At 41.3% G+C, this 27768-nt stretch overlaps 1 protein-coding gene across 2 annotated transcripts in view; it reads left to right on the forward strand.

Moving 5' to 3' along the window:
* Positions 1-6585: 6585 nt before the first annotated feature.
* The window catches only part of SPECC1L (sperm antigen with calponin homology and coiled-coil domains 1 like), a 70167-nt gene continuing 48984 nt past the window's right edge, over positions 6586-27768 (forward strand). Inside the window, exons 1-4 of one of the 2 annotated variants that reach the window (XM_037410600.1) lie at positions 6586-6722; positions 21812-22001; positions 24064-24144; positions 27347-27500. In XM_037410600.1, coding sequence (XP_037266497.1) covers positions 21849-22001; positions 24064-24144; positions 27347-27500 — 388 coding nt within the window. In that variant the 5' untranslated portion in view covers positions 6586-6722; positions 21812-21848. The remainder of the gene's footprint in view (positions 6723-21811; positions 22002-24063; positions 24145-27346; positions 27501-27768) is intronic. The other variant, XM_037410686.1, reaches the window with a different exon arrangement.

Here is a 27768-nt window from a genome sequence, read left to right on the forward strand (position 1 = left end):
CCCACCGTCTCTGATTCCTCCCTGGTTAATCCTTTTGTTTCAGTGCTTGGTCATCTACTGGGATAATATTATCAGATGTGGCATTCTTACAGAAATTTTAGTGAGCAATGGAAAATGCTTTAAGAAAAACCCTTACCCTTTCTCTTTTCACTTCAAGACGACAGGGACTTCTAAGAGCTGAAGACCAATAGGTTCATGCTAGATTTAAGGGACTTGCTTTTGTTCCTTCAAGAAGAAAAATCTGAAAGGGCAATTCCTAAGTAGATACAATCAAATTAATCAAAGTCCTGGTGTAGTTAGTAACTCATTTGTTTATGCCCTCTTAAATTTGTAGTTCAGACATGGTTTTTTTTGTAAACTTTGCTATCATTGTCATAGTACTGTTAGGAAAAAAAATCTGATGCTATTCACTGCCTTTCACATAAGGTATGTGCAACTGCGATACTGGAGACTTGGATAATAATAATTCTCCATTCTGAAGTAGATTGAAATTAACGTTTATATGTATTCCATGAATTTTCTCATTGAATAGAACTAAATACATGGATTGCCTTTAAAATCAACAGAAGCTCTAAAGGAAGCGCTTACAGTTAATTATTCCTTTAAAAGGTTTTGGGGAATAAAAGTAACACAAATTCAAAATAGAAGCATAATTAGAAGTCACTCAGGTCATAGCATCTGGGACGAGATAGAAATTCTCATTTCAGGTGACAGAAGGCGTCTCGTGCCCTAGGTAACTGTGAGCAAAGACTGTCTTGCCAGTAAATCAATATTAATAGAGGAACACCAGGAATGTAGCTGCTGTAGCCTCCCGGTTCGGACGTGCTGCAACCCCTCTTCCTTGCTACAAAAAGTTCACAGTTCAGTGCTAAGAAAGCAAAGCTTATCACTTGCTCACTACCTTTTCTTTCCCCCTGTGGCAACAGATAGGGAAGAGCAATAGAGTCCATATATTACCATAAGTGAAACACCACCGCGAAGAAGGAGAAAGCTAATAGAATCAGAAAGTTACTGTTGTGCGAGCTAAAAGTCTGTTACTAGGCTGCAAGAATAAAACACCACAACATTCTGTTCTGATGAAATGGTTGAAACGGTAGGACCAAAGCAAACCTGAGTGTACATATTACTTTGATTCTTCTCCTTCCATAACCACAGCAGTAGATCTAGGCCTTCCGGGTCAAGCAAATACATAAAAGCTCTTGCCAAGAACCAGGTAATTATTAAATGCCCTAGTTTGCCTCTGCTGTTGATTCTCTTTGTGTTACCATCCATATTGGAATTGCTGGAGACCCCTGTAATAAGAGCATGCAGGTGAACCATGCCAGTGTGCTCCGTGTCACTTCCTACTGTCATGTCCCACTTTGCAGTAGAAAGACCCCTTCTTTGCAACAGAAACCACTTCATTCTGCATTGCAGAAACTACCACACAGGAGGTTCGGTTTGGAGCAGAGCTATCCCTGGAAAGAACAAAAGTATTTCCAGTCTTCTGGTGCAGAATGGACCAGGTACTGCTAAAACTTTGGGCTCTTGTAGGCCTGCTTTGTGAATTAAGTAAAATTCTATTATTTACACCTGTTCAAGCGTATTTGTGAATTAACATCATTGGAGAGTCCCCAAGCCCAGCAGAATGGTTTGCTCTAGTGCTCTGGCATAACTGCAGGCATGTTCAAATCCTCTTTTCAAAAAGGGGTTCATCAGAATGGAGAAAACTTTTTATTATTTTTTTATTTTTCACTAGAGCTTTGGTTTGTGTAACTGTTTCAGTTGTCTTTTGCCTGGTGGTCAGATGCTCTGAGAACCCAAGACATTCTACACACGAACTACTTCTCTCATCTGCAGAATGATTTATATGACGAGGCCATTTTATATCCCTGTAGCTGTACAGAAGGGCAGGCTTGTGCACAAAACAGCTTCCTGCCTGGAAGGAGAACACAGCAGCTCTCTGCAGGTGACCCAGAGGAAGGACCACAATGGGTAAAGGCCACCAGTGAGCAGATGGCCTTGGTCCTTAGATGGTCACATCTGCCCTGGGGCAGTTTGGGCAAGGCCCACAAGGCAGTTAAGGGAAGAGAGAGACTCCTCCCGTTACTTCTCACTGTGCCTAATTGAATGATCAAACGCCAGTCTACACAGAGTAGCTCAAATTTCCTGCATTTTAGTCCCATTTTTGGAGAAATTAGGATTATGCAGAGTCAAGGGATTATGCAGTGAAAATGGATCCGCATCTAAAAACTATTTTGTATATAGTAGGTGGTAACATAAAAGCTGCCACAGCAAAAGGACATTTCTTTATAACAGCCTCTCTGCATCCCCTTACTGCTTCTCACAGCCTAAGAGAAATCCTGGTTTGGACTTTGCAGTTACATATGAAACTTGTGGAATCCTGGATAAAATTTAGCTACCCAGGGACAGATGTGATTACCAAGGCAGCAAGAGGAGGGTAAGGAATTGGCTGACTGAGAAGCACCACAATGAAACAGTGAATTTAAAAATCATCTCACAGCCAGACCCTGTGAAGTGTTGTCCTTTCTGTCTGTCCAGCAAAAAAAATAAAACTAAGCCTTCTCTTGCCTATGTAAGTTGTGTAGTTTGTTCTTATCTCTAGTATTACAAGTGTTTATAATCCGTGAAGAATTCCAAGGAAAGGAGTTAAGACTATTTATTTAAATATAAATACAATTAAATTATATAATTAGTGCTAAATTATCAGGTGTAGTTGATAAACAACTTGTTATTGTTTGGATAACTTCGGGTTTCATCAGAGTTAACATTGTTGGCATTGTTTTTACCATGTTAGGGAGTCAATTTTTGACATTTTATACTGCTGTTGCTAGTGCTTCAGTATCTTATTGTGTTCTGTTTTTGGAAAAGAAAACCTAATCTTAATACTTTAATACTGAAAGGTGTTGAATCTACCGCTAAACATCTCTCAGTTTAGGCCCAAAGAGAGGGGGGAAAAAGGAAAGGGGGAAAAAATAAGGGGGGCGTGGGGGTGGAGGGATTGTTACTCTGGATATTTTTTTTTAAAATTTTCTGAGAAAAGTATGAAAAAGGGATCCAAAAACTGTATTTTGGGGGGGGGGGGGGAATCTAAGGCATTTGTAGCCTTTCTTTGTACACAATGTTAAATAAAATCTCCTGTATCTATGTTTGTCAGGTTCCTTTGGTCTTATTTAACTAAAAACTGGGCCTACATGAAATTGAATGTGTGAATTCCATTCAACTGAGTTTGCTAGGGGTATGAGATTTACCACTGGTGTTTCAAAATAAAAGGTATTTCATGTTTTACAAGGTAAAAGCTGTATCGCTTACAATCTAGAGGTTAGTACAAGGTTATTGCTGAATTTAACTAAAACAAGATAATGTGGGAATATTTACATGTAAGGTAGAGAATTAGCTGAGCAAACCCATCCATTTTCAGACCTGTATTAATCCCTTTGTAGGAGTACTGCTTCAAAACACAGCCCGCCTCAGACCTTGTAAATGTTACAGTTGTGTGCAGAGCACTTTACTTGTAGTTACATATTTGCTAAGGAATCAGCTCTGGCCTCCAAGTTCTTCAAACACTGCATAAAATTAGTGTTTTTGTAGGAATCAATGTGGAAACTGAATCAGTTTAAGTCAAGTTCTCTTGGTACTTTATTTAAATCAATTATTATTTTAATCATTAATGTAATTAAAGTACATTTCTGTTTTATTATAGCCCGAATTTAATATATAAACCTCTTTATAATAAAAACATACCTGCTAGAAAGCTCTCTAGCTGATTTTCATTCAGTGGGGATCACAGGTCTCAATGGCAATATCCAAAGTAGAGAAAAATGTAGCTGACTATAATGTCTTTAAAAGTACACTGAAATGAGATGCAGGTCAAAAAAAATTAAAAAATATCACGCTTATCCCTGAACTGGGAGAGTAAGGGGAAAGTCAATGACTATTATTAATATTTCCTACCAGTATTGTAGCTGTATAATATAAAATAGTTTTCAGATTGTTTCAATGTGGAGTTCTGCAAAATGGTTGTCTCTCCATGTGAAAGCACACCTTTGTAGTGCAACCACACTGAATGGTATTAGGATGCCTCTGGGTGAGCCTGGGGGTGTCCTGTCCCACACCAGCAGCTCAGCTCACATAGCCATGCTCCAGCCACATCAAGCTCTTCACTGACTACCAGGCTGGCACTTTTCAGCTGCTTCTCCTAGCTGCTTTCCCTCACTTGAATACCCTGGGTGAGCAACACTGCTGCTGGCTTCAGGTGAACCACAGCGTGCAAGCTGGTGCAAATTCGGCCAGTACACACTTACAGTACGCTACTTCTCTGTAACGAGAAAGAATGAATGAAACTTCAGGCTGGAGAAGGATGAGAAAGAACATGAGAACATCATAACCATGGATGTTCTGTGCAAACTGCGGCACCCAAGCAGGTGTCTGCATTTTCCAGGCAGCCCCTGCGCTGCTTCCTGAGGGCCTGACAGGCTGCCCTGAGGCAGCTGCTCCCCAGCAGCCCTGCAGGATACAGCTATCGGGCTGAGACAGGATCAGCTGTACCTGACTCGGAGAGATATTTGTCTGCTCTTTGTTAGAAGCCTCCAATTACGGAGATTCTGTAATCCTCTTGGGCAATCTAATCCAGAACATAACCACAATGAGAAAGTTTTCCTAGCAGACAGTTGAATCACTCTTGCACACATCACAGGATATAATGCCGCAATATTATGCAGTTTTCTTCATTCACCTTTTAAGTTCCTGAACTAGGATACCAGCCACACGTACTGTCAGCTAGCAGCTTGTTCAGTAATTCACTGAGCTGAACAAATCACATTCTGTTTCCTGCTAGAAAACAGAAAGCAAAGCCCCTTTGTGGGCTACCGTGAGAAATACATTGTACAAAACAAACACACATTTTCCACATCCCTGGTACAGAAGGAATGCTGCTGATTGTAATTGAAATGCCATTTGCTTTCTGACAACTTCAAAATCAGTCCAAAGGTAGGAACACAGAACAACTTTTGTTGAACATACTATGGATGAGAAAACCTAGTGGAATGACATTGGTCATACTGTTACAAAACAAACATCAGAAACATTAGTTAAGTATAAAGAAGCCTTTCAATGTCAAACAAGTACACCGTGTCTGTGCAGCAGCCTTCCAGGGGAATCCCCACCAGCGAAGAACAGGCAGACTGACAGAAATGGATTGGGAAGGCCATCTAAATAACATGACTGGCTTTGTAAGACACATAAATAGAAAATTTTTCCCACAATGTAAATCAAACTATGTTGTAACATCTGGAAGCATACATGCTCCCAGTTTTAAAGGGAATTCTGATTAAACAGCTGTCATTTGCTTAGATTTACAGTATTTAAAATTAAATTTCACTCAGGATAATAAGGGGACTGTAAATCATACTTGCTCTTGCCAATCTGCAGCCCTATGAATTCAAGGAAGGAACATACTACAAGGGAGAGACTGCAATGCAGTATTACACCGAAGCGTTTTGATAAAACAACTGAATTGCTGTTGGGAGAGAGGCTTTAACCCGTGGTCTGAGCTGAACAGAAACCCCGATGGGGACACTGTCACAGGGGTATGTCAGATCAGCACATTTTCCTAGTTGCTGCATTCATAGCACTTTGCAGGCAATGCCTGTTAAGTACAGGCTCTGCTATGCCTCCCACTAAAGCATCAGTGCTGTAATTTGGGTTCATTAACTGCAGTTGCTTGTTAGTTGTGACAACAGTCACACATCCTGTGTAACAACGATAGGCTGCGAAACTCAGCAGTCTTTTAGAAGGAGCCTAAGTTCGAACGCCTGCGTTTGCACGCACACCTGGTAACCCAAGCCGGCAAAGCGACTCTCTAAGACATCTAAACGTTCGCTTCTAGCCCCCAGTGACGAGCTGTAATTAATGTCACACCGTGCAGCCAAGAACAGGTCCAGGGGCCCCGCGGCCCCCGCCCGCCCCTCGGCTGGGCCGCACCGCCCGCCCCGGGCCCCGCTGCCGAGGCCGCCCCTCCCCCCCGCAGTGTTGCACACCGCGGCTCCCCCCCCCGCCCCCGTTCCCCTGCAGCTGCACATCGGCGGAGTTATCCCAGAAAACAAACAAACAAACAAACAAACAACAAACAATGGGGGTTTGTTCTACCAAAGCCAGAGCCAGGCCTCGGCCCGGGGCCACCGCCCTCGCCCCGCCTCTTAGGCCCGCCTCAACCGAGGGGCTGCGCGGCCCCTCACTACCGGGCCGCCGCCTCTAGCCAGGGTGGGCACAGCCCCTCCCCGCCCGCGGCTGCGCCCCCCCCGCCCCCGGCTGCCCCCCGCAGGCGGCCCCGGCCGAGCCCTCGCCGCTGGCCGCCCGCCGCCGCCGCCGCCGCCCTCTCCCCTCAGCTACAGCTCCAGGCGCCCGGCGCGGCCCCCGGCGGGAGGGGCGCGCGCGGAGGGCGGGAACACGGCGGCGCACGCGCCACAGGGGCCTGCGCACTCCCTCACCCACCCCCACCCCCGCGCGGGGTTGGCCCGCAGGGCGCTGGCGCCTGCGCAGTGCGGCGGCACCGCCCGCCAGGGGCGGGGCGCAGGCGGAGGCGGGCGGAGGGGTCCCTGCCGTCCCCGCGCGCCCCTCCGCGCCCCCTCCCCCTCCCGCCGGCGGCGCTCCCGGCCCGGCCCGGCGCGGTCCCCCGAGACTCGGGCCGCGCCGTGAAGAAGCGGGAAGGAGGCGGCTGCCCGGTAAGCGCCGAGCGCCGGCGAGCACAGCCCAGCCCCGACCCCCGCCCGGCCGCCGGGGGGTCGCCCGCGGGCCGCGCAGGCCCCGCCGGGGCCTATGTCCCGGGCCCCTGGCTCTCGCCGGCCGCCGCGCCTCAGCGCCGCGGGGAACCTCTTCCCGCGCCGCCCGTCCCCGGGCTCGTGCTCCCCCTCGCCGCTGCCCCCCCGTGCCCCGAGGCGCCACCGGCCGCGCTGTCAGCCCCGCTGCGCCGCTCGCCCCCTCAGCCGGCCGCGGCGGTGACAGTCGCCCCCCGCGCCCTTTAGGGGCCTCCTGTCTGAGCGCGCCGCGTCCTCCCTGTCACCCATTTTGTGACCGTCCCTTGGAGGCGCTGCCGGCGGGAGCCGCCCGGGGTGCCCCGCGGGGGCCGGGGCTGAAGTGACGGCGAGCGGGGCCGGCTGGGGTTCGCGCCCCGCCGTGGGAGCGGTTGGCGCCGCTGGCCCGTTCCCGTGGCGGGGGGTGCGCGGGAGCCGGCTGAGGGGAGAGGCCGAGCGGCCGCGCTGCGGGGTCTGTGGCGAGGGGACATCTGCCTGGGTTCTGCTTTCGTGCTTGCCTGCAGTGCCGCGTTTCTGCGGGTTTGTAGCTGAAAGACCCTACAAGTCCCGGTTCTGTGCCTGCTGTCTGCCTCCCTGCGCCTCACGGTGTTCCTTCGTGCCAGCCTTCCGTGAGCCGGTGGTGCCCGGGTGGAGGGAAGTGGGTTCCTGTAGCTGGGCCCAAACCGAAGGGCCACCAGCCTGTGCTAACCTCTACACTCGGTGCCCTCAGAGAGAAAAACAACACGGTGCTGATGCTCAGCAAACTGCACACTTCTCTCCATAGCAGCGTCTCACCCACTGCCTGCAATTGCATGAAGCGTCTGTCTGTGCTAGGTGCTGGAAAAGGGGCTCTCTTGTAGCAGAAAAGGTGTCTTGTAAGCGGTTCCACTGGGTGAAAGAGCCGTAGCTTGTCAGAGTATGTAGTGAGTGTGAGCTCTGCTCACCCCAAAAGCAAACATAAACCTTTTGTTGCTGCTTCCTGCTTAATTAATGGTATGGACTTTGGCTGCTGAAATGTAGGCAAACTAAAGTCAGCAGCTGCTTTTAACACTCTGTGGATCACAATATAGTTCTATAATAGCTCAGAAGTACAGTTTCTTCTGGGCTGTTTTTTTATTTCTCCTCCTCCAGCCTAGTTGGTTGCTGTTAGGTAGTTACTAACAAAAATGAGAAAGAGCAGGTCATTGTAAACAGTCGGAGACCAAAACTGAGAAACTGAGATGGCAGTAGTGTCTCTCGCTTTTTGTAACACTGCCACTTAATTTTCAGTTAATGGAAAAATCAGATTCTAGGCTCGTAGACTATGTGAAATAGAGAAAAACTTGATTTTTCAGATGCTTTTGCATGTCCAAGGAACCATGTTCTATTTTTCTTTCTTTATTGAATACAATACGTAATTGTGGGGAACAAAACATCTCAAATCTTTTAAATTTATTGTACTGTTTCTGTCAAACAGCTCCATCCAAATGAATGCTGCTGTGCATATTTCTAGTTATTTTATCTGCTGAAGTTGAAGAGCTGTTTGTTGACAGGAGTTTTGGTGTGATCATTGATAAAGATCTGTGTTCTATCTTTAGTAGTATAAAGGACCGTTTTATTAAATTTGATGGTGGTGGAATGTCACAACAGGCAAACCGCTGTGCAGGGATTTCCAGTTCTCACGGACTGTAGTTTTGTGTTTTGCAGCTTCCCAGCACTGCGGTATTTTCCCTTTCCCTCCACGTTCTAAGGCAGTGTGATCTCTGGCCTTCCAGGCATGCTACTAAGGGTGTCTTCTGTATCAGGCATGAGTGAAGGTTTCCCTTAATGGAGAGTGTGTCTATAGCAGCAAATCAAAGGAGACTTGGATGTTAGGCTGAGGTCTGGCATGTGATCGTTCATGCTAGTAAATTGTCAGTGTCGTCACTAGTATGGCCACCTAGCGTTTTCCTAAGCCTTATGTGGGCATCATTCAGAAGTGGCAAATGCTAGGACTTCTCCAAAGAGATATGGGACATGGCCACCCTCTTTGGGTGGGGGAGAGAGGAAAGTGATTTTGGCTGTGTAGTCACAAATCAAACAATGCAGGTTTGCCTCCAGACTGGAGAACAATCTCTGGCCTGTGTTAATCACTAGTGTAAGGTATAGCCAGTGAGTTTAGGATTTTCTGTCTAAGTGCATGTTGGAATAGTAACACTTCTGCTGCAAAGATGTCATTGTGCAGAATAGATGAGGTGATGTACAGTTAACATTTTAGATTTTAGGCATGAATAAATATATACTTAGAAGTAACATGGTGAAGGGAAATAAGTTTGTGCCGTTTTTGCTTTACTGTTGGTATGAAAGAGAAAAATATATTCTCAGAAGATGGAGACGTGCAATGGAAACTTCTTAAGAGGTCTTTCACTAATGTACTTCAGAAGTTCTTCTTTTCTTGCCTTGATCTTGCAACGTTAGAGCCTGTCTTGCCAACTAGGATCCAGATATAGAAGTTGTATAGTGCTATTAATGTGACTGAATCTCTTGCTCAGTGGGGAAAAATAGTGTAAGAGAGGTTATGCTTGTACTTCCTGGCTTAAAAAATCACCCCATTTGATCTTATTTTTAGCCTTTATACTGAAAAAAGGAGAAAGAATGGGTATTAGAGGCTGAGTTATATACTTAAATGTAGCCTTAAGTGACTAGTCACAAGGAACATATTACTTGTTTCTTTTGAGCTTATTCCAGCTGAAATGATGAGAGAAGCCACCATTTGGAGGTCTTAACTGTTTAATGCAGCCTGCAGGTAATCATAGGATACTCTCTTTTAACACATGAATAATTAATCATTAGATTTTTCACACACGTGTGTGATTTTCTTTGGCGAAGAGGACTTCTTCTTTACTGCAAAAGCACTGCAACTTGTGATCTTCATCTTTGTAAGTAAATGTTTCAGGGTACCTTAATTCTGAAAAAAACCTGACACTGTGTTGCAACTAGTAGCTTTCCAAATTGCAGAAAAGAGTAATACAAGAGTAAATTGTGAAGTTTGGTAAAAGGAGAATTTTTAAAGGGGATTGATCTGCAGAATTTCATTACCAAACAAAACTTAAAAGTCATCATTTAGAACTAGCCATTTGTTACATATTAAAGGGTAATAAAGCCACTTAAGCAAAATGTCAAGAGAGAAAATAACTCACTTGTACTGACTTCAAGACTTGGTTTGACATTTATGAAAGATAAGTCTTTCACGATCCTCAGTTAATTTTATTTTCCGGTAGTGTTTGCCAGCACGAAGCCAAGCTAATGATCACCTGCAACTAACTGGTACATACAGTTTTATTCAGGAAAATAAACTGAGCGACTAACACGTAGTACTTAAATAGTATTAAAAAAGAATAAAGGTAGTATTGAAGTACTCAAGTGATATATTTGATGACATCAGCCTGAGAGTATTGGTATTTTTCTGATGTTAAAAACGTTTCCTTGATTTTGGTCATTTAGCTAATGTAGGATACGTGTTCTCCACAGATACATGCGGTGACTAATGATTTCCTATGGGATATACGCTGGGGGTGGGGGCTGGGGGCGGTGGAAAGCTTGACCAAGAGGCTGGCATTCTTAATGCTCCTTGAAACTGTGTGTTCTTAATACATTTCTATATACATTTTTAATTAAAAGCACACAGTGGTTTGGCAGATGAAGCCTTCTTGAAACTTTGGCTACAGAATTTGCTTGCTATGTGAGGGTTGGTGCTGGAGAGGCTCCTTCAACATATTTCACTGTTCATTGCTAAAATGTTGGCAGTCTTCATATTGACAAGTCTTAACTGACACAGAGAAGTTCATAGAAATGATCTATTAGAGCTTGACTTTCTCTGTTTAGCTGTAGGACTTAAATTTATATTTTTTTACTTTTTACAGAGTTGCCAAGTTGTACTGAGCTTGAAGTTTATTTAGCAAGCTAAATGACACTGAGATTTGATAATGGGTGTGCATTTAAAGTAACATCTGTTGTGTAGTGATGAATCTCTTTGCAAACAAAGATCTTGTCTGTTTCAATTTGCTTTTCCCTTAGAAGTAACCAGTGTTGTAAATAGTTAATGGCAAATATTTTCTTCAGGTCAGTGAAGGAATATGGGCTTTTCTGGAGGAAAAGAAAAAAAATAAAACCTGTTCTTTATAGTCACGATTCGTACTACAAATCTGCCTGATTCTGGTTTTGCTTTTCTGTCTTTCTGTGACAAAAATGGTCTTCCTTTGCTACCAATGACAGAATCATGCAAAGCTACTTTTTATCTGCACTCTCATCAGATGGACAATTACATGTCTCTTCTGGAAATGATGGAACTTCTTAAACAGGTGTAGTTGCTGGTAGTTGTAGTCAAGTTATTCTTGACTTAGGATTTGTAAATACAAGATGCATCCTTGAACGTGGCGATATCACTGGGTTTGACTATACCAGGAACTTTCATCAAGAATTAAGATTTTAAAATGAACACTTTCTAACATAAACTCTTCCCCGACATCTGTTGCTATTCCTTCTAGCCTTATACAAAAGTACAGGAGAGAGTTTCCTCAACATTGTAGGTATGGGCATCCCTATGACTCTGAAAAAGTTTAAGCATGCTGTCATGCTGTTCGCCAAAGGTTTTGATAGTTTGCTAGGATAGATATTACTGTGATTTACAACCAGGTTCAGCCACAAGGAGCTGGTTGTCTCAAAGCCATAGAGGAAAAAGCCATGTAGGAATAGAACCCAGAGTCCTGATTTAATAGGGAAGTATCCTTATTTCATAGTAGATAAGTTCCTTTACTGATATAATTGTGCTTAATTGAGTGAGCATTGTGGATTTGCAAGAATGGCCTATCCCACTTTCTTCAATGCTGTGGTCATTGTTCTTTTTCTTCTTCCAGATGCGATCAGCACTGTAAGTGACACACTAAGGCTGATGGGGAGTGAAGCTGCTGGAGGTCCCTGTGGCTCCAGCCTTGCCATGGTGCTGCCAGCCCTTCATTCTGATGAGCTCAGGGGCTTGGTCCCATGTCTTTGGAACACTGGCTTTTCATGTATATTGGGTCACTCTCCTAACCTCTTTTTGTTTCCCACATACAAACTTACTGGTATTTTCAGCCATAAAAGCTTGTCATTAATGGCAGGAATTTATTTGTTGTATTTATGTGTCAGTTGTCACAAAGAAACAAAAACTGCTGTTCGTACAATGTGCTCCTAAGCTCTGTATTATGCTTTCAGGGTCTGATCTTCTACATGCTGATATTCTAGGCTTTGTACCTATTTCTTTTTACATTTTAGCTCTGAGTGTGATTGAAAGATACCAAACACTTTCAATTCATAGTAAACAGTATAAATTCTGTTTGTGAAAGCTCAGGAAAAATATTAAAAACATTTTAAAGATTATCATTCCAATTGGGCACATGAGATTTCAGTCTACTTACATTTCACATAAAATTATACAGATATGCATTATAAGAGCTTCTTGACAGTTTTCTGAAAATGTTTCTGATATAAACCTGTAAAAAATAAATAGTATCTATCTACAGAAGAAAGTTCCATGAAGTCTATAACTTAAGGATATTAGTCTTAAAGGATAGTTTAAGTAAAAAATAACGATGAAGATTTCAGTATAGCCTTTTTTAGTAGAAAGACTACATTTTTCTGGAGGGAATGGAAAAACTATTCCAAGGCCTTCAGCCAAACATCAAAGGCTCGCTGTGAAATCTGAAGGTATAGGAGCTTCTCAAAAGCAATACCATAGAAGTGCTTCACAATGGAAAGTACTCAAGTGTTAGGCACTTGGCATTCCGAGGTGGTATCAGCACATCAGCAGTCACATCAGTTAGGGATGCTGTGCTGGTCTTGAGCTTTTAGTGCTTTCCCAGGCTCTGTCCCGTGTGGAGTCCTGCATTGCTCCAACAACCAAACCGTCCAAGGAAACAGGGACTCCACAAACTGGTTAGTGAGTCATCCTTTTCCAGAAGGCTTGGAATATAAATGTAGAAGAGAAACAGTATCTCATCCTTATTCCTGGGGGAGGGAAAAATATAATAGTGGCCTCTCCAGCCTGTCCCAAGGACTGTTCTCTATGACTCAAAATGTGTGTCCTTGGGCTTCCACACTGGGGTAGGTAAATGCTCCTCCCCTAGCGATACCAGGGTATTTAGGGAAGATTTGCATGCCGTTCTGTCTCCGTCTGTGAAGCCTGAAGGATTTTAAGCTAAGTAATGCGTGTGCTGCTGCTAGGTCTTGGAGGTGAAGGAAGATGTGGGTCAGAGCACAGAACTGAAGCCCATAGGCAGCTAGTCTTCAGACCCCTCAGTGTCCTGTTTTGTCTTTTGTTGATGGCTTAAAAATGATATGGTTCATTTGTTGCCTCATCTATCTTACCATGTGGCTTCCACAGAATAGTGGGGCTTGGGAAGTGGTAGTTGGGTGGCAGGGAGAGGTTCATTTAAGTCAGGGCTGTTGCTGAGTGTCCAGTAGCCTGAGACTGAATTAAAACACGTTTGGGCCTACACCTTCTCTGAAAGGGTGAACCTTCCTCGTCGTTCCCAGTTCACTGTCCCACTGCTTCCTTTGCATAGTATCTAGCAATTATAAGGGGAGTCAGATCAGTCCTGATCTGACTGAAAGACCAACTCATCAAAAAACAAGCTATGATCTCTAGAATTAAAAGAAGGGAGAGGACTGAGGAAGGGGTGGGACTGCCTTTTTTGGTGGCAGGGTACAATTAAATTACTTTTATGACTAGCTTAAGCAATCCCCAGCAGGCACTTCCCCCAGACTTAGCAAGGCTGGCTTGTGGATGGGCCATTCCCATCCAGGCCATTCCCTTGGTCCCACTGAGACCAGAATGGTCCTTCTGGGGCTGGGAATCCCAGAGCTGTAAGCTGTGAAGGTCCTCAGGGGATGTATCTCCATATGCTTTTCCTGTTGTGTTTTTTTTTTAATTTTTTATTTTATTTTCTGTAATGCCTTCAGGAATGTTGCCAGACCAGGTCGGTGGTGAAGTGGACTTAGTGAGCATCCAGTCGCCTCCCAGTTCCATAAATCCAGGCAACAGAAAGTCCTCAAGTTGAGAATACATTAGCCAAAAGCTGGCAACAACAATTTTGTAGTCGTCACCATGCTGGAAACAGGATTTGGGGGTTTTGGGTTTTGCATGAACTGAAGATCTGATGGAGTGTTCTGGATGAACGTGGGACCTGGTCAAAGTTACTCACCTTACAGGTTTTACCTGTAACATACGTGTGGTGGGAGCCACTGGTCTGGCTCATGAAACAGCACATGGCACGTCCTTTCTGTCACCGGTTTTCTAATGAGAGCTAGGCTGCTGCCTGCCTTTCTTCTCGCTGTGAACTTCACGCAGCAGAAGCCTTTGCTGCAGTTGTTGATGCAGGAATTCAGCTGACAACATTTTCAACGGACAAAAGGGAAGAGGTCACCTACTCTAGCCGGCACTGTTGGGAACAGCTGTGCTGGAGGCAGATACATTGCAATGAAATGTGGCTTACTGAGCTAGTCAGTTTGAAACAGAAGGCGGCTGTTGTGTTGTGCGCTTTTTGTTGTGCTATTCTGCCAGATTCACTGGTCTTAAAATTGTACGTTGCTCGTTCTGAAAGTACTTCCCTGGCAGTGCAAGGAAAATTTCCATGTGTGCAGGGGAATCTGATTGTTGGTTAAGGAATACAGTATATACTTAAGTTTATATGACACTAAATACACCTTTGTAACTGGATGTTTATTGATATTTTTTTAAATTTTTTTTTTTTTGTGATAACACTTTAGAACATGCTTGCAATGATGACAGATAACAACGCTTTCAGTTAATGTAGTTAACTGACCAAGTGTCACTTTTTAGACTAGCTGCTTCTATAGGTAAAGCTGGCCAGTCCTTTGTCTGGGAAATTTATTGTGTTAATTTTTTTTTTTTCTCAGCAAACCTACAGTGCCAAGTTAAGAGTTGGTTCTATTTTATTGGAATATTAACCTGAGTGGTTTATAGGGGAGGTTGATATTTCTACTAAGTTTGTTTAAGCCTTTAAAATCTACCATAGAGGCATAATTGCTACCCAGGAAATAGGTATATATTACATCATTTGTTAGCGCATGGTTTAACATTTGGATGCAACTGTGAAATTTAGCAAAAGGAGTGAAAAGTTACAAAGTATCCAAAACCAGGTTTTAGTGTCCCTCCATGTTTATTGTACTAATATTCTACATACTGTATTCCCCTCTTCTGTTTCCTTTATCGTGTTCTGCTGGTTGAGGTTTATCTCAGCTTGCACTGTAAGGGACACACAGACTGCCTTCAGATAGAAAGATATTTTTCATTACATGTATTATCAATACCAGTGAAACAAAACCTATTTAATAGTAACGTGGATGGTGTTCTCATCTATAGTGTCAGCAGCCATAGCTAATGGGCATGCTCCAGGGTACCTCATGCCTGCTTAGAACATTTTTAATCAGCACTAGGATGGATACCAATAAGGTATAGATTTACCTGGCTTTTTGTTCTGGTTTCCAAAACTGTAACTTAACTTTGTAAAAAAATAATTTAAAAAGTGCTTTGGAAGATACAGTCAATGTAGAAGTTAGTGCTGAGATCCAGTTATGGACAGTGCTCCCCTTCCTTGTGGAACAAATTCCCCATGATAGGAAGAATCAGTTGGACTTAGTTGAACACTTGTTTTTTCTTTCCTTAGCAGTGGTTTGAAATAGCGGTTGTATAAAGTAGGAGCTTGAAAACAAGACTATGTTATTTAATTTTGTTATGAAAAGGCTTTTAGAGCACGGTTCATAAGTTTAGGAGTTCTTCTGTAAATGTTCCTGTCACTTGTCTGGAATGTTAAGTATTGCAACGGTTACACATTGCTCACAGCAGTTACAGCTCTGAAGTTTTCTCCAAAGAAGGAGTAGAGAAATTTAGATGTATAACAGCCAATTCTTGCCCAAACCTCTGGTTGTTCCTCTCTTCTGTTTAAAAGAGAAGCAGCAGTAGCTAATGTGGCTTGAAAACAGTGGATGGGTAACATAACATAAAGGTAGAATTCCGGGTTTTGTAATTTCACAACCTGTAATGGAAAACTGTTAAGACACTTTTGAATTTTTAAAGTAGAAAGCAATAGGATAGTCTTTCTTTCCTAAATAACTACCTGCAGCAGTTGTTCCAAAATAGCAGCACTCATAAATCATTGACATCTGTATGTATTCCTCGTGGCATAAGAACTTAGCAGACACTGCCCTGCCTGGTGCAGGGATCCATCCTACCTGGTGCTTTGGGTCCAGCCATGGCTGTGAGCAGATGCCTCAGGAAAAAAAAAAAAAACCAACACAAAATCAAAGTCTTCCCTCCTACCATGATTGCTGTCCCAACCTGCAATTATTTTTGGCTCAGAGGGGTTTCGGAGCCCTTTGTGCTCAGCCATTTAGCATCCATTAGGGAATTTCTCTTCCTTGTGCATGTCCAGTCTGCCCTTCCACTTGCACTTCATGCAGACACAGCATTCTTTCAATCTGCATTAAAAATACAGCTAATTTTTCTTATTTTGAACCTGGCTCTAATTTCATTTGTTGGTCCTTAGTTTTAGTACTGGAACAGATGATTAACAGCCAGTCCCAGTCTGCCTTTTCAATGCCATTCAAGATTTCATAGGCCTTTGTCGTGTTCCCTGTGAGATGTCTTGCATACCTTTGATCTTATTTTTGCCCCTTGCTGAACCTTTTTCGGGTCTATAAGAAATCATTCTTTTTGAGGTTGAGAGACCAGAACTGCACATACCAAATGAAGTGTGGGTAGATGGGAAAAAAAATTGAGTGTGATATTATTGTTTAATGGTTTGTTCTTTATTCCTTTCTTTAATAATTCCTGGGATTGCTTTGCTTTTTTTGCCCTATTCCAGACACTGTACCGATAGTTTAATGAAGCTGTGAATCGAAATGCTGAAGTCTTGCTGAGCAAAGTTTATGAGTTGAAAGCACATTTATATATGAAGCTGAGGTTGCTTTTCCCCAAAAGATAGAATGCTTTGTGTTTACCTACATTTAATTTTATTTGCTATTTTTGTTGTCCAGTTACTCTCATAAGGGTCTTCTGTGATTCTGTGCAGTTTTCTGTTATCCTTGGTATCTTAACCCTCTAGCATCAGCAAACTTTCAAGTCACTAAAACTGATGTCTTGATCTTAAGCAATAAAAAAAATGCAATGCTTGCTCTGGCCTTCTGGAATCCAGCGGTAATGGATTATGTTTTTGTAATTATTGAGCAAGAGGCAGGGTTGTAGAGTTTGCTTGTGCAGCTTGCAGGCTGAAAGTTTGAGCTGTGGACATTAGAAATGTAGAGAACTCTTGTCTCTTACTGTGTAGCTTATTTCACATCCCAGATGTTAAGCTCTTGGTGCCTATGCTGTCTTGCCTGCGGAGACAGCAGGAAATTCTGGATCTGTGTTTTATGGGGGGGGTTGAAAAGGCTGTATTTCATAATCATTTCTTCACAGTTCAGCCTTTTGGGACTGTGTAAGTGACCTAAAAATGTCATTCCCTAATTATTTGGGCAAAAGTTGCCAGCCTAAATATATCAAAACCAAAGAACTTTTAGAAATAGAGAGTGAAAGTGCACTGACTCGATTGCTTTTAAATGTGAATATTTGTATTTTCATCTGTAATTTGGGTATTTGATTTTTCAAAAATGATCAGTATCCTCCAGTTTGAGGGATTCGTTGTTTTTATTTTTTTGAACTCTTAAAAGATAATTCTGAGATTATTTATAATTTTCTTTAATAATTGACTCTTTTTTTTTAATAGATAAAACTGCTTAATCCCTCTTGATACCTCATATTTTCAGCCAAAGGCAAAAGGCTAATACCTTCTCTGGTGCTTAACCCTCTCTCACCTTATAGGCACAGGAAGCTGTTTTTTGTATTCTTATAATGGAGCTTTTGTGACAGCAATACTAGCATAAATAAGTACATTAAATAATGGATGAAGTTAAAATAATCACAGTAAGAAATCATATGCACACCCTGCACCCTCCTGCCTCAGTTTTCAGGTTTCTAAAGAGGACATAAGAGTAACCCTGAAAGCATTGCATGTTGGCTGGGTGAGTGTATCATATCAGTTTACCGTAAAAAGCAGAGCCTTGCTATTGGGCAAAACACTTTTAAATTATTATTTATGGAGGTGTATTTGCAGTTGGTATAAAATGCAGGGCTGGTTTCCCATGCCTCCGCAGCGCAAGGAGAGCACGCTCCTGAGCAAGATTCCCTTTTTGTTTCCTATACTATGTGTGCTGTGGAAAGAGACACATCTGGGAAAGGATACAGGTTAGAGTGAATAGTTACATTTTCGTTTAGGAATGCAGTCTTTCTATCTGATATTTTGGGCTTGTTTTGGCTTCTCTCCATCCTGATTAATTTTATAATTGATACTGTAGTGCTAGCATTAATCAAATTTTTTCCAGTAACATCTTGTGTCTGTTGATAGATGAGTATTTTGTTTAGTAGTGTGATACGAGGGACTTTCGAAGTGTTTCTTGACTGTCTCATGGATTTGCAACTTAATAACACTGCAGCTTTTTAGTGTTAGTTTTCTATTTCACTCTTTTTTTTTTGCTTTCTCCCCCTCCCCCCCCCCCTTCTTTGTTTTTTGAGGTGGGAGGAAGTGTGTGTAAAGGGAAAGGAAGTCTTCAGTAATTCCTTCTTTCTCCCTAGGGCAAAATATAAACTCCAGATTTATTTGCAGTATTCAAAACAATAGTGAAATAATGGTTTAGCTCTCATTTGAATTATTAGTGTTGTGTGTTAATCTTCAGGAAGCCTCATTTGGCTAGTGAGCATTCTGTTACCTATTTTAAAATCAGCATTGGGCAGAGACAAATTTATTGTTGATTCCTAATACTTGTGTGTTAGGAATGCGGTGCTCTTCTGTAGAAGCATAAAGGTAGTCTTTATGGACCCTGTCTGCCTTTTGAGAAACTGGGTGAAGTAGAGCTTTTTCCACTTACAGTTCAGCAATATTGATGTCTTCTGTTCTCAGTGCCAAAACCCCATCTCTTTTTCCTTCCTGGAGCAGACGGGAGGGGAGAAATGGGCACAGAGAGGTCATAAATTCACTTAGGAACCTAAGTGAGCGGCTGCTTTTAGAGCCTGTAATGCTAATTAATGTATTGTTCTTTATTTAAGTAAAGTTGGACTCATTTGTATCTTTTTCTCAGTTTTTAAACTATAATTGCACAATCTTCTTTCAGTAAGAAAGTAACTACTACAGCTTTGTTTCTCTGGAAGAAAAACACTGCCTGGCCCTCCCTGTCCTCTGAGTGAAGTTTCTGGAAAGGTGGTTCTGCCTTTGAGTGTCAGTAAATCACAAATAGTGTTTTTCAGTGTCACATTTATGGATACTTTAAAGCAATGCTGTGATGAAACATGAGAATTACACTTAGTTACTTTGTTGAGCTTTCTTATTACATCACTTCTCTCTGCAGTTGCTGTTCTTGGAACAAATAACCATGGCATGTTTTCAGGAACACTTCTAAAACATGCATTTTTAGAAGAGTTAATTGCAGAACTTTTCTGTTAAAAAAAAAACACATTTGATTTTGCAGTCTTTTGTCACTGATGACCTCTGTGTATGTGTAGGAGTATAAATGGTTTGTACTGTAGAAGCTAATGCTAGCCTGTATTTCCTTTTGGGATCATACATCCAGTTACTGTATTACTTGCATATCTGAAATGAACTGCTCTTTTACTGTGCATGCAAAGATCATGTGTGCAGTGTGTATCTGGCATGTTGTAAGATGTGTCAGACTTGATGAATGTGCTCTGTAGACTTGACAAATGTGTCTTGCAAATGGCCATTGCTGGATGTCTGCACGCCACCTGGAGCTACTGCTTGATCTAGATTGCCAGACAAGGTTGTCAAGCTCTGCCCAAATATACGATAGCCACATCGTTGCAGTACCCAAACCTTCATTATAGTGCTGGTTTTCTAGCTCTATAAGCTGTCAAAAAGCTGGGATTCTGATTTACTGGGTTTGTTGCGAGTATATTTTTTTCTTTGGGGTAATTTTTTAAATGCAGTCAGCTTCACAACAAGCTGTACACTGAAAATTTGTGTGACTGCTTCTTAAGCATGCTATGGGCAACTTTTTAATGTAGTCTGTAGAACATCAAAATATCATTCAGTACTAATGATGCCAGTTTGACTAAACAACCCTATGCTCTTTGGTCTTTCAATTTTAATTCTTAATTGAATAAGATCAAAAGCACAAGTAAGTGTTTAACTCATAAATATGAGAAAGGCAAGAAATATAAGTGTGGCAACTTGGTCCTACCTGTAAATATTAGTGTCTGCTTTTGGAATCCAGTAAGCAGTTGTACCACTTAAAATTATGTGTGTATAGCAAACATAGTACCTTCATGGGGCTTTCTGGTTTGGGTTTTGGTTTTCTTAGGAGTGTCTCATTTCAAATTATCTCTCAGTTATTTAATCTTCTGTGAAGGCGTTGTGATTACTGGTAGCCGTATGGCAGGACTGGTGCATTTTTGACATTCTGATGATGAAACTGCAACAGCAAACAAAGTTTTCTGTGTCTGTTCATGCCAGCTTTCAGAGCTAAAGGGAATCTGGAAGCTATAAACAAATATTTTCAGTGTCTTAAAATGAAACTTCCTGTTGCTTCTATTAACAGCACTTAGGGGTCTGAGGAGGCAAAACTCCTGGTGTTTTACTGACTTTGATAAAAGTCAGACTTGAAATATAGTTGTGTGCTGCTGAGGTGGTAATGGGGAGGAAGGAGTGTGTGTAAGGGTATGGTGTTAATTTTGTTAGCTGAAATGAATTAGTACTCCTGATTAGTGTGATTTTGTGTTGCCCAACTCATGCACTCAGTCATCAGTCTGTTTTTTATACCTTTGAAATGCTTCACTTCTTAAGAGATGGAAACAACTGATGTGTTTCATGTTCCTAATCAGCTGCCGGATATTGGGCTCAGATAAACCCAATCACTTACTTCCACCCAGAATCTGTGAGACTGAAAGGGGAGTGGAATTTTCCTTAGTCTTCCATCCTATGTCTTCTGACTCAGCGGAGGTGAAGAAAACAGCTGCTAAGGATCTCACTTTTGCAAGAGGGAAGAAGATCCCAATGTGTCTAATCTTTCTGGTAGTCCCTGCTTCAAATTAATGGCTTTTGGCTAGTTACCCTTTCTTAGGTTGTCTTACAGAATTAGCAGTTCTTGTGATAACTGCAGTGTTTGGGTCTGCTGCAGCTGCTCCTGGTTTAAGTAAAGCCAGCTTTGTTTTCCAAGGTTTTGTTTGTTTGCTCATGGTTGGAATTGACAGCATTGACAGTTGTCTGCTCTGAGAAAACTTGCAGGCAAAGGTAAAGATGCTGAAGTGTCCTGACTGCAGACTGGGATGTAGTGGGGTGCTTCTGGTTTCTTCTCGGAGATAATCCTCATAATCATATGACTAGTATTAAATTTGGTAAAATCCCATGTGTTTATAAACATGATTTTTAATAATAAATGGTTTCAAGGAATCTGATTTTAATTTCTTTTAATTTTTATAAAACACTTTCTCTCTGCAACTGCTGTTACTCTCTCAGTACTTTAGATACCAAGCGGGTGGTAATCTTTTCTCAGATCCAGTGTTGTTGGTCGTCAGGCTATTGCCTGAGTACTCCCACGGTATTTTCCTTCCCACAGTCAGAAATAAAGGGCATTGCTGCCTTAATAAGCCTTTCTTTTGCTAGCTAACGAGTGAACTCGGCAACATGGGTCACTTGTAAAATATCCTCAGTTCAGTGCCATTTGTGGAAAGAGAGCTGAAAAAATGGTTATAATTTGGAGTGGAGCTGTAGGAAGTGCTTAGTTCTTGGTAAAAATTCCTTCTTTAAAAAAAGCAAAAGCCATTGGTCAGTTGCATCTGTTCTGTTTGCCTCTGTTTTGTGGTCTTTACTGCTGTCGTGGACTTGTGATCTTAAATAGAGCATTATAAAGACATTGCTTTTCATTTGTATTTAAAATTTCTTTCTTTCTTCTTGTAGATTTGTTTGTAAATGCATCATAAACAGACAGCCCAGAATGAAGAAAGCAAGCAGGAGTGTTGGCTCAGTGCCCAAAGTGCCTGGAGTAAATAAAACTCAAACAACTGAAAAAGCCAAACCAGAAAACGGCTCCTCAGTGTCTGCAGTAACAAAACTCTCCAAAACCGGGACATCAGCAGCTCTTTTGAAGGTAATAACCAATAGAACGTTCTGATTGATTCTACTCTTTTTAAAGCTTTACTGTAAAAAACATAATTTTAAAGCATGTCTTTAATGTAGCTTAGAGTAGAGGTTTGTTATATGGGTAACTGAAGGGAATTTGAATAGCTACACAGTACTGGGCAGGGTGATAGGACCTTGTGTGGCATTTGTGCTGCATTTTTCATATTGCAGTGTGTGGTGTGATGGAAGGCAATATATGTTGCAGAACTTGGCTGTTCTGCAAAAGGAGCAGGATGGAAGTTGCATTCTGATGAACGTTATTATAGTAGTGTCATGTTATGCATGAATGGTGTGTCAGTGACTAATGGGATTTGATAAGAGTTATTTGCTAATTCTGGAAAAAGAACCATTGAGGTATCTAACATGAGAAACTTTTTGCTATCAGGTCAGTGCAGCTGCATTCTTCTAGCTGTTTTGGCCTTTGCTTTGTGTGAAGTACTGCTTGAGCAGAATTTTCACAAGTTGATTCTTGCTCCTAGAACAAGTTCAAAGGTAGAGGTTTTCTCTTACATTAGCAAAACAGGGCAGTAGATTTAGGAGCATATGGTTTTTCAACAACCAAAAAAAATAAGTCATATTGAGGTGTGCTGGTGCAGAGTTTTCACCTGGGTTGGATGGATGGTACGAGCCTGCCTGGTCTGCCTCCCTTTCCTGGCACGGAAGCATGGCTGGACCTACCTCCTCCTGCCTTTCTGCAGCCCAGGACACAGAGCTGTGGCACTGCTGCTGCTGCCCTGCAGCAAATGAACAGAACAAGGAAAAGGGCTGGTGTCTGCAACAGCCACCTGAACCGCTGTTGCCTTCAGGAAGCCAGATAGGTCATTTAAACAACTGGCAAATAAAGACCTAAAATTAAAGAAGTGGTAAGAGTTGAGGTCTCTTTGTAATAGCTGTGCAGGATTACTGAAGTCAAAAGGTGTGTTCCCTTTCTCTGTTCTCTTGCTTTTCTTTTATGTCAGAATGGTTAATACTTTTGCTGATGAACTTGCAAGCCAGGTTTCAGCTAGATTTTTCTCCCAGTGCCCCCTATTTCCTCTGCCACCCAATATATCTTGCAGTTTCTTAACTTTAAATAGTCTTTTGATGCTTGTTGACGCTACTTATTGTGTATTTCTAGAAACCTCTCAAAGAATATGGAAACAAAAGTCCTTTGTAGTTTACTTATCAAGTTTCTTACGTCGTACCTCTCAGTGAGATAAAGGAGAAAGATGATCTAACACTAAAGAAATTTGACCCAGTATGCTTTCACAATTTTACCTATATTAGTAACACTTCTGGCTATGTTTGGGTGTGGGATTAGAATTTGACAATTATATGTCTGAGGCACAATGAAAAGTTTTCTCTTAATTACTAAGACTTATCTCAGCTTTATGTTACAGCCAGACTTACTCATGCAGTTGGATATCTTTTACCTGTTAAGCTGTATTTGTGCCAACTATGTGACTTGATGATGAATCTTATCTTGGTGTTCCATACTCATACAACAAATTTAGTTTGTATTTTTCTGATTCATTGATAACTGTCAACTCAGATTCATAAATACTGGCTTGTAAGAAGTATTAATAACAAGTTGTATTATTTTCTAAATGATTTTTGTATAGGTTTTGAAGCATTTGGCACATTGTTTTTCTCATAGTGGTTGTAGGATCTTCTCTTAACACTCAATGAATTGGTGTGTGTGTTATGAATTTCATTTAGTATTCCTTGACATACACACAAAAAAAGCTGGCATTGAAGAACTTTAATTGCAACAGCTTACTCTTTTATTTGGTCCTTGCACTGTGTCCCTATAGATACGGAAACTTTCAGTTGGCTGTTGAATGAAATGCCACTATTAAGAGGTAGAAATACACACTGTTCTATACCAGTCTTAGTTCAGTCAGTAACATTGTTGCAAAATTGAGAATTACTTTGTAATTATAGTTTGCTTCTTTTCCTATCCCTTCATGATATAACCACAGGCTGATGTTCAGCTTTGGGTGGGCTTCTTTAGCTACTCATTGTTCCATAGATTTGTCCTTTTTTTGTAGAGTTTCCAAAGTGTGTGGACAATGAGCACAGGAAGAAACTGTGAGACCCACCCTTCTGTACAGCTGAACGCTGTTCCAGAGGTTGGTTCGTCTGTCTGCTTTAGAATGCTTTTTTGTTGGTTAATTCTTTGTAGATTTTTGGCTCCCACCTTGCCCAGGACTTTTGTAAAATGTTCAGCACCCACGCTACCCCACACGTTTTATTACAGCAGAAGGCTAACTGCCAGCCACTTCCAATTTTTAATCTGCCAAAAAATACTCTGAAAATAACATGTTCTTATTTTTAAGATCATTATTTTTTTACTACTTTAGCTAATGAGCTTGTGATCGTGCTAATACTCAGAACTGTAATTAGACAGCAGCTGTACTTCATACAAATGAATTGCAAAATCCAGTGTCCCTGAAAAGCCAGGACTTGGACATCGCTATTTAAATATTAAAAATTAGAATGTGTTTTCAGTAATCATGTGTCTAGGCTTCAGTAATCTGTTTGCAAAATGCAGTAACTTAATTACAGATTGTTGCGAAGTTTGATGTTTGAAGCACTCAAATGCAGCAATAGCAAGCATCAAAGAAAATCCCAGGTAGGAAAAATTGTGTGTGTGTATATATATATACACACACACATATATATATGGATTTGAATGAGGTGCAGTAAATAGGATATACTTGTTAAGAAACTAAAATGAAATAAATTGCAGAGCTGATCATTAAAGTTTCATTGCACTCAAGGAAAGATGTGAGGGAAAACAGAATATGAATTGTATAATTATGAAATGTTTTTCATGTAGAAAATCAAAATAGGTCTGGATGAACATATTTTCTAATTTTTTATATTTTACTGTAGGGGTTTTAATGCTAAGCAGGATTGCACTGTTTACAGTAAATGGGAAAAAGCTGTTTAATAAACATACGACATCAATTTTGCTTCCATTAGAAATATTTGCTACAAAAATACTTTGATTTTTAAAGTTAAGAATGGTTGCCATTCTGGAGTGTTAAGAAAAGAGAGCTGCTGGTTTGTAGTTTTTCCAAAAGCTTGCTAGATAGTTTTCTTTGCCAAGAGTATAGTGTTACAGTTTTGAGAAGCTGTTTACTAATTGGCTGCAGAGGAGGCAGGGCCTTCCAACCTAGACTAGAAATAGTTCATGGGTAAGTCAGAAGAAGAATGGCTGTTGTAAATTCCTTTGTTCAGCAAGGACTGGAGATGACTAATGTCAGAAAGTGTGTATATTACTTAGCTTTTTTTTTATTATTATTATTCAAGCTGAGTCACATCTTGACCTATTTGGCTTGATAACATGTACTGGTACTATAAATGTCTAAAAGCTTAATCTAATTTCCCCACTCTTTCAACAGGGTAAAAATGCTGACAGTCTGAACTATCACATTTGCAGCCGGATTGGCACATCCAGTATCAAAATAGAAAATCACTGTTCTCTGCCTTTTTGTAACACCTTGGTTTAGGTGAATATTGCATCACAAGGCTGTTTGCCTCCCCCTCTACACCCAGGCCCACAAAACTAGTTTAGATTATATATGAAATCTGATTAGATTGCAGCTTAACAGAGGGTTGTCATACAGTAGTAGTTGTGCTCAGCTCTTCTCCCCCACCCAAGCGGCATGGGCTTTGTTGATTTTGTAGCCCTCCAACATTTTCATTTTCCCATCGGTACTTACATTGCATCTGCTGTTTTGCATGGCTGTGTGACTTAGCAGATCAAGGAATGGATCTGGCTCCTAGGAGGAGGGAGCCCTTTGGAAAGGCTTCAGTTTACACTGCACAGTGTGTAAGCACGTGAAGAGTGGGACAGAACAACAGTGGCTGTTTCACAGCAGAAAAGTCAGCTTAAATGCACATCAAACCAGAGCCTCAGAGTAAGGTGTTTTCTTCCAGCCTTTTATAAACCATTTTAGAAGGTTATACTATTTCCTATGTGATTCAATAAAAACATTCTTGTCCTAGAAGATTTTACCCTTACAAATACCTGTTTCTGTCAGCAAATTACCTGTATTTCTAACAACTGCACGCAAAACAAATACGTTCTTTTCCCAAGCTTCCTTTTGTTTTGCAGCTGCTCTTCTTTGTAAATGGTACAAATCCCCCATCCATGCCCTTTCCATAATACTATGATCAGAGTTTCTAACTCTTCTTAAATTTACACTTGTAAAAAGAAACTATACAGAATGGAGTGAGATGCACCTGTTGTTTTTTTTTAATTAAGCAAGTGTACCTTCATTCTTAATGTATAGAATCGTAATGTCTGGAATATAGTTTTTAACATGAATATGTACGGGAGCTAGAAGTTACAAACCCACAGAACTTGAAAGTCATGATGCAAAGCAACTGGTTAATTCCTAAGCACTGCTTTTTAGCTGGGATGCTGGTTGAAACTTCAAATGTGTTATCCAGCTGAATAATAAAATTACTCAAGGAATGCTGCTAACACAGCTGTTTTCTTTTAATTTTTCTTGCCCCTATAATGGGAAAAATGTTTAGCATAGTTTGATGGTTTCGCCATTTGAAAAATTGCATTTTAAAGAGTTGTAAAGTCTGCCAATTAATACTGAAGAACTTAGTATTTCTAGAGTTTGCTTTGTTCTGAAAATATGTATTCTCTGTTTGGGAATTCGGTTCTTGAGACTTCTGTGCTTACTGCCATGTCACATTCCAGGCAGCTTTTGTGACTAACAGTAGATTTGGGAATGATTGTATGTGGTCAGACAAAAAGTCCATCAAACGAATATCCCATTTTTGAGAGTGCCTAGTAAAGAACATGAAAACAAGGCAAGGATATATGGCGAGGGTGGGGTACCTCCTCCCCCCTGAGTACTGTCCTAGTCTCTAGTGATTTCTATCTCAGTATTTTGAGCTAGAAAGAGCATTTTTTTTTAATGTTGGATTGATTATTGTCGGTGTATGGTTTGATCTTTTTGTTCTGGACTTGTCCACCAGAAAATGCTTGATCATATTCTATTTAAGGACATTATATTAACTTCCTAGTATTCGGTGGTTTAATTATCTAAGAATTGTCTTCATTTTTATGCTTAAACAATCTTTCAGTCAAAATTGAGAAGTGTTTCACTGGTGTGTTACTGTGCTTTCCTTATTTTTTTTCTCTGTGGTATTGAAACATTAACCATTTTGTCTGGGAGAGAGAAGACTCAGTTTCTATGGTCAGTCGTATGTAAGGAGCTGACGTTCAGTTTCAGCTTACCAACTCTGCACAGTGCATTTATACTTTTCAACATTCTTGAAAGCTGCTGCTTCTGTTTCTTTCAGACTAAGAGTAATGATGACCTCTTAGCGGGGATGGCAGGTGGCGTGACAATGACCAATGGTGTGAAGGCAAAGAAGAGCACTTGTGTATCAACAGCATCTTCAGCATCAGGGACAGCCATGAACAGTCTGGAAAATAAGCCCAAAACTATTGCAGGTAAATGGGTATATTGATTGTTAAAGATGGTAGTTGGGTGACTTTTTATTTTCCTATTGTGTTCTGGGTATCCAGGCTGCCTAATGAAGTGGTCAGGAAGGCCACAGTCAAAGCAATCACCTTCTGTGCTCTTTTCCTGTTTTTTAATAACGTAATTGCCTTTTTGGAGGGTGTTTCTTTTAGTTTTTTCAGTACTGATTATGCAACTACCATATAAACCTAAATCATTAATCTAGAGAATCTAGATTTGTCTAAAATAATTCAGTAT

Source organism: Falco rusticolus, chromosome 1 (assembly GCF_015220075.1).
Source record: "Falco rusticolus isolate bFalRus1 chromosome 1, bFalRus1.pri, whole genome shotgun sequence".
Classification (NCBI taxonomy): Eukaryota; Metazoa; Chordata; class Aves; order Falconiformes; family Falconidae; genus Falco; species Falco rusticolus.